Source organism: Argentina silus (assembly GCF_951799395.1).
Source record: "Argentina silus genome assembly, chromosome: 12".
Taxonomy (NCBI): domain Eukaryota; kingdom Metazoa; phylum Chordata; class Actinopteri; order Argentiniformes; family Argentinidae; genus Argentina; species Argentina silus.
Window position 1 is genome coordinate 6,257,230 of NC_139666.1, and position 10,084 is coordinate 6,267,313.

At 44.0% G+C, this 10,084-nt stretch overlaps 1 protein-coding gene across 1 annotated transcript in view; it reads right to left on the reverse strand.

Moving 5' to 3' along the window:
• Window positions 1-9,838, reverse strand: part of LOC310813223 (inactive dipeptidyl peptidase 10-like) — a gene marked incomplete at both ends in the record, with an annotated part of 45,165 nt that extends 35,327 nt beyond the window's left edge. The window contains 3 exons of the mRNA XM_083682086.1: window positions 3,056-3,130; window positions 3,592-3,686; window positions 9,727-9,838. Of these exons, the coding sequence (XP_083538212.1) occupies window positions 3,056-3,130; window positions 3,592-3,686; window positions 9,727-9,838 (282 nt within the window). The remainder of the gene's footprint in view (window positions 1-3,055; window positions 3,131-3,591; window positions 3,687-9,726) is intronic.
• Between the last annotated feature and the right edge of the window lie 246 nt (window positions 9,839-10,084).

Consider the following 10,084-nt stretch of genomic DNA (forward strand, 5'->3'; position numbering starts at 1 on the left):
GGAGGGCTAGAATTACTACACAACACACACACACACACACACACACACACACACACACACACACACACACACACACACACTGGCTGCGCTATCCTTTTATACTGTGTGTATTGTATTTATCCCGTTTATCCGGTCGTCAATGTTGGGTTTAAAAAATACTTGTTTTCACTGGTCCAGCCTGACTTCAGAATGAAAGGAACAGAAATGTGTGTGCTCTGGTCATCCAGCTGAAAACACACTCATCATCTGACAGTGATCTTGCATTTCAACCCACTCACTCTTCTGGTTGGAATGCAACGAATGGAATCTTCAGCTCTGAGAGTGCTAGTGTGTCCTTGGTTACAAGATTCAAGATTCTTTATTTGTCACGTGCATACAAGTATACAGTGAAATGCAAAAGTGACAGTGCCACAGTACCTGTCTGTCTGTCTGTCTGTCTGTCTGTCTGTCTGTCTGTCTGTCTGTCTGTCTGTCTGTCTGTCTGTCGGTCTGTCCTCTACCTTGGTTACAGTACCTGTCTGTCTGTCTGTCTGTCTGTCTGTCTGTCCTCTACCTTGGTTATAATACCTGTCTCTCCTCTATAGTCATAGCTTGCTGCTAATTATTCTACAGATTGGAAAATTCCACACACAGAAAATACAGTTTGAGTATTTTAGTATGTATCGAGCCTAGAATCCTGAATCACATTAAATGATAATTGCTTTCTCTCGGAACAATGACTGCTGTTGTTCAACTGAGGGAAATGTTTTTCTTGGGTTGATTATCTCATTTACTATGATGCAGACACTCTGTAGGGTTGATTAAAGGGAAAACAATATATATATGTTATTCTTTCATATAGGCAAATAAATACCCACACACTCTGACTTAAGTAACTAAATTATTATCAGAAAGTAATCTAGTAGTACATATTTTTGAACTTTTAAATAACTTATATAAAGCTGTTGATTAATCAAGAATATCACTTATAAGTGCCTCATGAGCTTCTTCATGAGTTCAACTGTCTTACGCGATCAGTAGTGGTGAGACCGCTTTGTTGTTGTTTGAATCCCATATTGCACCTTTAAATGCGGCAGCCTGATTTTAGAATAAAGGAAAATACCAATATACGTGGTATTTGCATTCACTTAATGCAAAGACCAAGTCTGTCCTGCCCCCTCCCAGGAGGCCAAATAATAACCCCAAACATCAAAGCACGGAACCATCCAAAGTCTCTCTCTCTCTATCTCGCTCGCTTGCTCTCCCCCTCCCCCTCCCCCCACTCCCTCTCAAAGTGTTTGCATAGTTAATTAAATTAAAACATTGTGGCCATGGTGTTGCTTCTGGACTTCATTAAGGTCAAGTTGTCTGGCCCTGATTTCTCTCTCTCTCTCTCTCTCTCTCTCTCTCTCTCTCTCTCTCTCTCCCCTCTCTCTCTTCTCTCTCTCCCTTTCTCTCTCTCTCTCTCTCCCCCCCCTCCCCTCTCTCTCTCTTTCTCTCTCTCTCTCAGTAAAGTTTTAAATGCCTGCTGTTATCTAACATGTTGTCTGAACACGTAGGAAGGCCATGGAGGCACTGTCATATTTTGTTAAATAAATGCTGTCTTTTCAGCTTGGTATTATGTTTTTCTTCTTCTTCTTTCTGTAAAGAAAATGGCCGCCATAATCACCGCTATTACTGTGAAGATAATCACTAGATTGGTCAAGAATGATGAAAAATCAAAGATGGTCCCTAAATGCAGGCTAGTCAACTGGAATTACAGTATGTCTTCTAAGGTGCCCTAGAAGCCTTGTGCTTTTAGAATGTTATCGCCCTCCAAATTACAGAAAAAGCCAGACACCCTCAACAAAAGTGAGCCACCCTCAGACACAAAGAAAAGTAGTTTATTTCTCATCCAACTCTAACATAACAATCTGATCGATGGGCAGAGTGGCATCTGTGGCATTTATACAAGTGGAGGCTGCTGGAGGTAGAAATCAGAGGATGGGCTCATTGTTTAATGCATGGAATAGAATGGTCCTCTGATGTCTACCTCCACCAGCCTCCCCTGGTATATACAGTGTTCTTTAGGTTAATATTGCGGTGTGAATATATTGAATTTAAACCAAGCTCTCAACACCAACATCAAAGAGACTTACCGTGCAACACTGCCACAATTCACAGTGTAGCCTATGAATTTGTAAGGAAGCCAGAACTTTTTTTGGAAACACATTATCTTGTGCAATCACTTAATGCAAATACCAAGTCTGTCCTGTCCCTCTTCCTGAGGCTGAAGAGTAACCCCAAACATCAAAGCACAGAACTATCCAAAGTCTTTCTCTATATATATATATATCTCTCTCTCTCTCTCTCTTTCTATCTCTCTCTCTCTCTCTCTCTCTCTCTCTCTCTCTCTCTCGCTCTCTCTCTCTCTCTCTCTCTCTCTCTCTCTCTCTCTTTCTCTCTCACAGTAAACTCTCTTCTTCCTTCCCTCCATCTGTTCCTTCATTCCTTCATTCCTCCATTCCTCCCTCCCACCATCCCTCTCTTTCCCCACCATAAGTATTCTGGCTCTGCAGCCTGTTTATTGAGGAGAGGCTCCATCACTGTTGCTTAGAGATGGAGCCAGATTATTAAGAGAACAATGTGCTTTGATATGCAGAAGAACACGACTAACTGGCCAGTTCACCGCCTCTCTCTCTCTCTCTCTCGCTGTTTAAGAATTGCTTTTTAAAGCTGTTAAATCCAGAACAACAGATAGCTTCAAAAAGTAGCTTCTGTACTTTCAAAAGGATGCACAGGCACTTTCAAGTTGTAGGGAACTACACCATTAAGTAAACACTGTATCCGGCCTATAACCAAAACAATCCTTGTCTTTTAAAATCTCTATCTTAGATAGAAATATGCATGAAAACCCAATTTCATGCAAACCCTTTTATGTTTTAGTACATGACTTTATCTAAGGATAGATACATACCCTATGATGGAGACTAGAAGGTTTGGCCTCCAGTATGTTCTATTCTCTACAGCTGTGTCACCTGTGACCTCCTCCTCACCTTTGGCCTATGACAGACATTGCTGACGTCACATGACTGACCTGTTTCACCTCATAGCCCAGCAAGACGAAGTTCTGATCGGGAGAAACTGCAAACATGGAGGCCTTGAACGTCGTCTGTGGAGACAGACAGATGGCGAGACACTGTTAGTATTCAATCACCGTTAAAATCCTCAAAAGTGATTGTTTTGAAACAACCAAAAGCTATAATAACTGTGTAGTTGATATATTACATATGCTGTCTATGTCTATCAACCATGTTTTTCTACTACCAAAATAAGACTTTGCAAGCCCACAAAGTTTATTCTGGAACTTCTTTTTCTAGTCTGAAATGTCTGCTGTCATATAAAATGTTCACCAAACAACCCGAAATGGCAGCATGGTGTCACTTGAGGCAGCCAGTCCCAGAGAGGAACCTTAGGGTTGAGTCTGCATCCCAGGGGAAGTGTACCTTCCCTGGGTAGAGAGTCGGTATGCAGCCCCCGGCAGCCCCAGTCACCACTGGAGCTCTTGAGGAGGTACAGCAGGTAGTCTCTGGTTCTGAGACACAGCAAGGAACAGGAAGCAGCTATACTCACAAAAGTAGTGTTTTTCAGAAGGAGGTCTGTCTTGTTGTTCTCTGTGTTCATTTTCAACACGTCACCATCCCAGCTCCGGAAGATGATCTCTTCAGCTGTCAGAGAGAGGGGGGGGGGGAAGAGAGTGATGGGGGAGGAGGGGGGAGAGAGAGAGGTAAGGGCACGCACACACACACACACACACACACACACACACACACACACACACACACACCCACCCACCTACCCACACACAGATATATGCACTCACTGCAATGTAAGTTGCTTTGGATAAAAGCGTCAGCTAAATGAAATATATATATATATACACCCACACCCCATCAGACAGTCACCCTACCTAGCAGTCAGATGAACCCTGTCTGTGTCCTGCGGGTTTCCCTGGTGAGTCTGGATGTTTGACAGGCAGGAGCCTACACCGGCTCATTCAGGGAGGATACGTGACAACCGGCCTCCATGAGATTACTTCTCAACATCAAGACATACTGTATGACAGGGGTGGACCCAGCCACAACTCTAATCCTAATACCAAGAACAACTGTATAACCCCAGGGAGGGCTGTTGTTTCATTAGAGTATCTGACACGTCTAAATCACCTGAATGCCCCCAGGCCTCAGATCATATACCTGTCTGTGAGTGAATTCAGATCATATACCTGTCTGTGAGTGAACTCAGATCATATACCTGTCTGTGAGTGAACTCAGATCATATACCTGTCTGTGAGTGAACTCAGATCATATACCTGTCTGTGAGTGAATTCAGATCATATACCTGTCTGTGAGTGAACTCAGATCATATACCTGTCTGTGAGTGAACTCAGATCATATACCTGTCTGTGAGTGAACTCAGATCATATACCTGTCTGTGAGTGAACTCAGATCATATACCTGTCTGTGAGTGAACTCAGATCATATACCTGTCTGTGAGTGAACTCAGATCATATACCTGTCTGTGAGTGAACTCAGATCACATATCTGTCTATGGGAAGTCCACCGTGGGTTGTCTATAAACAGAGAAGGTTCAGAACACATTACAGCTCAACAAAAAACATGAGAGATGGTGGATCTGGGAATAGAAGGTATTGAGAACCTGTTTGGTAGGGGACCAGAATGTTATTACGACAGAACTTTAGTCAACAACGTTTTTGAAGGGCATTTTGTAAGGATGTATGAATACCTATATTAGTGTTATGTAATTGGTTTGTGGAAGGTGACATTGCGACACACTAAAACAACAGTCAATGACAATGTCACTAACTACAAATACAAAAACAACACTATAATGTCTCTTGGATCAACCTGATGTATGACAATGTTTTGAACCGCGATGAAATGATGAATAATGCGTCCAAATTTCAGCTCTAGACCCCTGCTGTGTTTTCTTCTACTTTTCAAACACATTTCCATTCCTTTGTGACACACTAGCCATGAAATATACATGAAGAAGCAGAGGAAGTGAGGACACACACACACACACACACACACACACACACACACGTAAGCATGCACGCACGCACACACACACACACACACACTCACACACACACACACACACACACACACACACACACACACACACACACACACAGACACACACACAGGGAACTTCTCATAAAGTTCTTCCGGGGGAAACGTCCCCTGTGGAAAGACTGACAGTCGACACCCTGACTGATGGATAGTGGGACTGCTTTGAAGCCTTGTCTCTCCTTCAGGGCAGTGAGAGGAGCATACCAAGCACACGCCAGACATACACACACCCTGATCTGAGTCTGTGTTACACTCTATATCACAGAATATCTTATATCATATCTACAGAACACGTGGACACAGTCTGACCAATGCCACTGTTATGTTGTGGCAGATGCCATCCATATGTTGTTACATCCGTCGATGCTGCTGTTCGACATCACAATGTCATGTCTCCAGCTTCAACTCTTCAACCCTGATCGCTCTCTCCTCCTCAACTACACCTCATCTGCATCAGCTGCTAAAGCTTCTTACTACCATTACAAAATTCGATCCACTGCCTCTGACCCAAGGCAACTGTACACCACATTTTCCTCACTCCTCACTCCTCAACCCACCTCCTCCCCCTCCTCCCTCCTCCCTGTCTGCGGATGACTTTGTCACCTACTTTGAAGAGAAGGTTGATGACATTAGCAGCTCCTTCCCTCTACCTCTCGCCAACACTGCTACCTCTCCTCCCAAACCCACTGCGCTACACCGTCTCTGGTTTATCAGCTTTTTCCCACCTCTCCCCTGATATTCAAAAACTGGTCACATCGAAGTGGGCAACCACCTGCCCCCTCGATCCTATCCCCTCGCTGATCGCTGTCCTCTCCACGAGCCCTCACCACTGGGGTCCCCCAGGACTCTGTCCTAGGGCCCTTACTGTTCTCCCTCTATACCAAATCTCTTGGCTCAGTAATTTCCTCACATGGTTTCTCCTACCACAGCTACGCAGATGACACTCAACTCTTTCTCTCTTTCCCTCCTTCTGACTCACAGGTGGCAACATGTGTCTCTGCATATCTTGCAGACATTTCTGCTTGGATGTCAGCCCACCACCTCAAGCTCAACCTTAACAAGACTTCAGGAAAGCCTGCCCTCTCCAAGACTTTTCATCTCCTCCCATACAGCCAAGAACCTTGGGGTGATCCTTGACAACCACTTATCCTGTGTGGCGAACATCACAGCGACAGCACGCTCCTGTAGATTCTTCCTTTGTAACATCAGAAGGATATGTCCATTCCTCACCAGAGAAGCAGCATAAATGGCATAAATGTATATGTAGTAAATGTCTCCACCAGCATTTCCTTTTCCTTCATCATGGTCGTATACATTTTTATGTATTTTATATGTACTTTATATTTAATTTAAAGCAGAGGCGGGCTGATCAAATGCAAAAAGAGCTGTGGCTTTGGCAATTATGATCATTAAGAAATGTGCTCGCTGGAGAACGTGGTATAACTATAGCAAATGAAATTGCAGCTCTCACATGTAACACAGGCTACTGTATGTGTGTTTGATACCATTCCTCATTCCATTTCATGCATTACAATGAGCTCGTCCTCTGACTTCTACCTTCACCAGCCTCCCCTGGGCCAGACCTATAATCAGAATCATGATAATGCTCCTGTATGGGGCCAGCTGTCGCGGTCCTGGTGTGAATGGTGCCACAGCAGAAGGAGAGAGGCAAGGGGATGGGGGTTATTGTTGTGTCCGTCTTCATCAAGCCCAAAACCTCAGAAGCACACCAGCACCACCAAAGACGGAGATTCGTAGGGAGATTCACTCATTAAAAACAAGGACATCTGGTTTAGCATGGTAAACTCACATTAAATACACATCTGCGCTTCTGTCTTTCTGTGAGTCTGTTTTTGTGTTTTTCTACCCGTCTGTTTGTTGAGTTTGGGTTTCTGACAATCAAATAGGTATTAAATATTCATCTAGGTCAAAGTTGATGTTGTTCCCTTGTGCAACCGCTACAGCTTTGAGAAAAATATCCAAGTGTAGACTTGTTTCATACATAATACATATCCCTTGCCAAAACAGCTTTTCCAATTCTCTCCATTCCAATATTGTGTCCTGTATTGAATGTTTGAACGTGGGCAAGATACCTAGTGTAAGATATTTGATGTGTGTCTATTTTCAAACACTCAAAGTAAAATTCATCATCGCTACAGTATATGAACTAAATAAATAGCCAAAATAACAATTCTGCTGTGTTGCCTTCACCTCCAGGTGCTATTGGCAAAGTCAAACTGCGGGGTCTGATTCCTGTTTTTCACCTGTTTCTTCAAGAACTGAACATGAACCTCGTCTTCATTTGTGTTTTATTTCAATTTCTATTTCTCTCTCAACGTTTATGTGTACAATGTTCCCCATGGTTCAAACACGTGTGTGTGTGTGTGTGTGTGTGTGTGTGTGTGTGTGTTCAGGTGTGTGTGTGTGTGTGTGTGTGTGTGTTCAGGTGTGTGTGTGTGTGTGTGTGTGTGTGTTCAGGTGTGTGTGTGTGTGTGTGTGTGTGTGTGTGTTCAGGTGTGTGTGTGTGTGTGTGTGTGTGTGTGTGTGTGTGTGTGTGTGTTCAGGTGTGTGTGTGTGTGTGTGTGTGTGTGTGTGTGTGTGTGTGTGTGTGTGTGTGTGTTCAGGTGTGTGTGTGTGTGTGTGTGTGTTCAGGTGTGTGTGTGTGTGTTCAGGTGTGTGTGTGTGTGTGTTCAGGTGTGTGTGTGTGTGTGTGTGTGTGTGTTCAGGTGTGTGTGTGTGTGTGTGTGTGTGTGTGTGTGTGTGTGTGTGTGTGTGTGTGTGTGTGTGTTCAGGTGTGTGTGTGTGTGTGTTCAGGTGTGTGTGTGTGTGTGTGTGTGTGTGTGTGTGTGTGTGTGTGTGTTCAGGTGTGTGTGTGTGTGTGTGTGTGTGTGTGTGTGTTCAGGTGTGTGTGTGTGTGTGTGTGTGTGTGTGTGTGTGTGTGTGTGTGTGTGTGTGTGTGTGTGTGTGTGTGTGTGTGTGTGTGTCAATGGGACATCCTCATCCCACTCTACAAAATTGGTCTATGACCAAGTGGCCAAAAATAATCTCTTTATGAAAAAAAAGTCTATTTCAAATCCATAATTGTGTTTGCAAACAAAGAATCCAAGTTGTACAGCAAAGAAAGTGGCTAGAAATGTGTTTCTTTGGTTTTACTACAACACACTAAATTTAGTGCAATTTGAGTTTCAGATTAGGTTTCATATTAGGCTTGAGTTGAATTAGTAAACATTTTACTTACATGTGTAAGTGTTAACCTGCCAATACAGTAGACATAACCCATTTCATGCCCATGTGGGGAAATGGAATTCATCTTGGCCTTTAATTGGATAGATCTAACATCGTGGCCATCGATTGGGTGGATTTATATCAGCAAGACTCAGTATCAGACATACATACTGAAACTGAGAGTGCCGTTTGATTCCTGGAGTTTGTTTCTGAGCATGACCAGAACAATGCATCCACATGCCAGCACAGTACCACAGTTGTTCCTGGGAGATCCAGAAGCTCTGAAACACTTGTTTTGATCTGAATAGTTCTGCTGATGAACCACCACATTGCACCAGAGAGACAATAGCTGAAACAAATTTATTTAGTCTGTATGAGAATCTTCAAAGGGACCTGCCTCTCTGTGATCGTTTGATGATGCCTGCGTGTTGTTTTTCTCAGAGAAAGCCGTTTGATATTTACTTCTGGGCTCGGCTCTGTTCTGCCGTGTTATCGGTCCAGATGGGTGATATTTACCCGTCTTGATTTAGCGAGAGGCAGCGAGCGCCAGACAGATGTTATGAAATGTGATGCCTCTGGTTTATGGAGGAGACCAGGGGGAATTATGGGTACTAAAACTTCAAGGAGGGAATATACTGGAGTTTAAGCCCTATGGTGTCTGCTCACAGATGGAGATTTGAAATAACATTTAAATCAGATTAAAACTGATTATGAATATATAACGCTGATTACGAAACATAAACAACGTACATTTTGTTATTAAATTCATTCATTAGTTAATTGGATTTACACAGCGCCTCTTCACCTGACACAGGTGCTCCAAGCTCCTTACGTTGCTTCTGAAACCTGGTCCACCACACATCAGCTGTCAGTGGAGAGGGGAGGAGGGAGGCCATGCCAATCAGGAATCAGGGGTGATGAGGTGGCCATGAAGGAACGGAGGGCGGACTGGGAGTTTAGCCAGGACACCGGCGTTAAAACACCTACTCTTGTGGTAAGTGCAAAGGAGTCTTTAACGACTCGGGAGGCGGGGCCTCAGTTTCTCATCCGAAGGTCCCACTTAAAACAAGTGACCGCAAGAGCTTAACATGTCATAAAGACTTCATCACAACACCTTCATAAATGTTGTGTCAGCCATTAGAAAGTATTCATTTAACATGTTGTAGATGTGTATAAATTCACCATTTATCCAAGTTATCTCCAGGGTTAAATATGTTTTGCTTTTAATCTTTGTTTCTATTAACTATTTTTATTTGGTTATTAGACTAAAAGGACATCCTCGAGGTCAGAGGGCGACACTATTAACATGGCTGTTTTCACGTCTCAGACCGGGGTACCTCATCTCGAGAGTGAGATTCCAAACCGCCTCCGCTACATATGAACTCACCATTGATCCAACTGGCCTTGGGGTCATGAACCTGGAACTCCCTCTGGAAGAGGTCATCTAGGGTCAGCTGGGAACCTATCCCTTTGTTATCACCATCTATAAAAACAATCATTAACACAGGGATAATAGATACAGATAGAGAGGGGGGTAGGGGAGGGAGAGAGAGAGAAAGGGGGGAGGGAGAGAGAGAGGGGAAGGAGGGAGAGAGAGAGGGAGGGAGAGATGGGGGGAGGGAGAGATAGGGGAGGGAGGGAGAGAGAGAGGGAAGGGAGGGAGAGAGAGAGGGAGGGAGAGATGGGGGAAGGGAGGGAGAGATAGGGGAGGGAGGGAGAGACAGAGAGAGAGAGAGTGGAGAGAG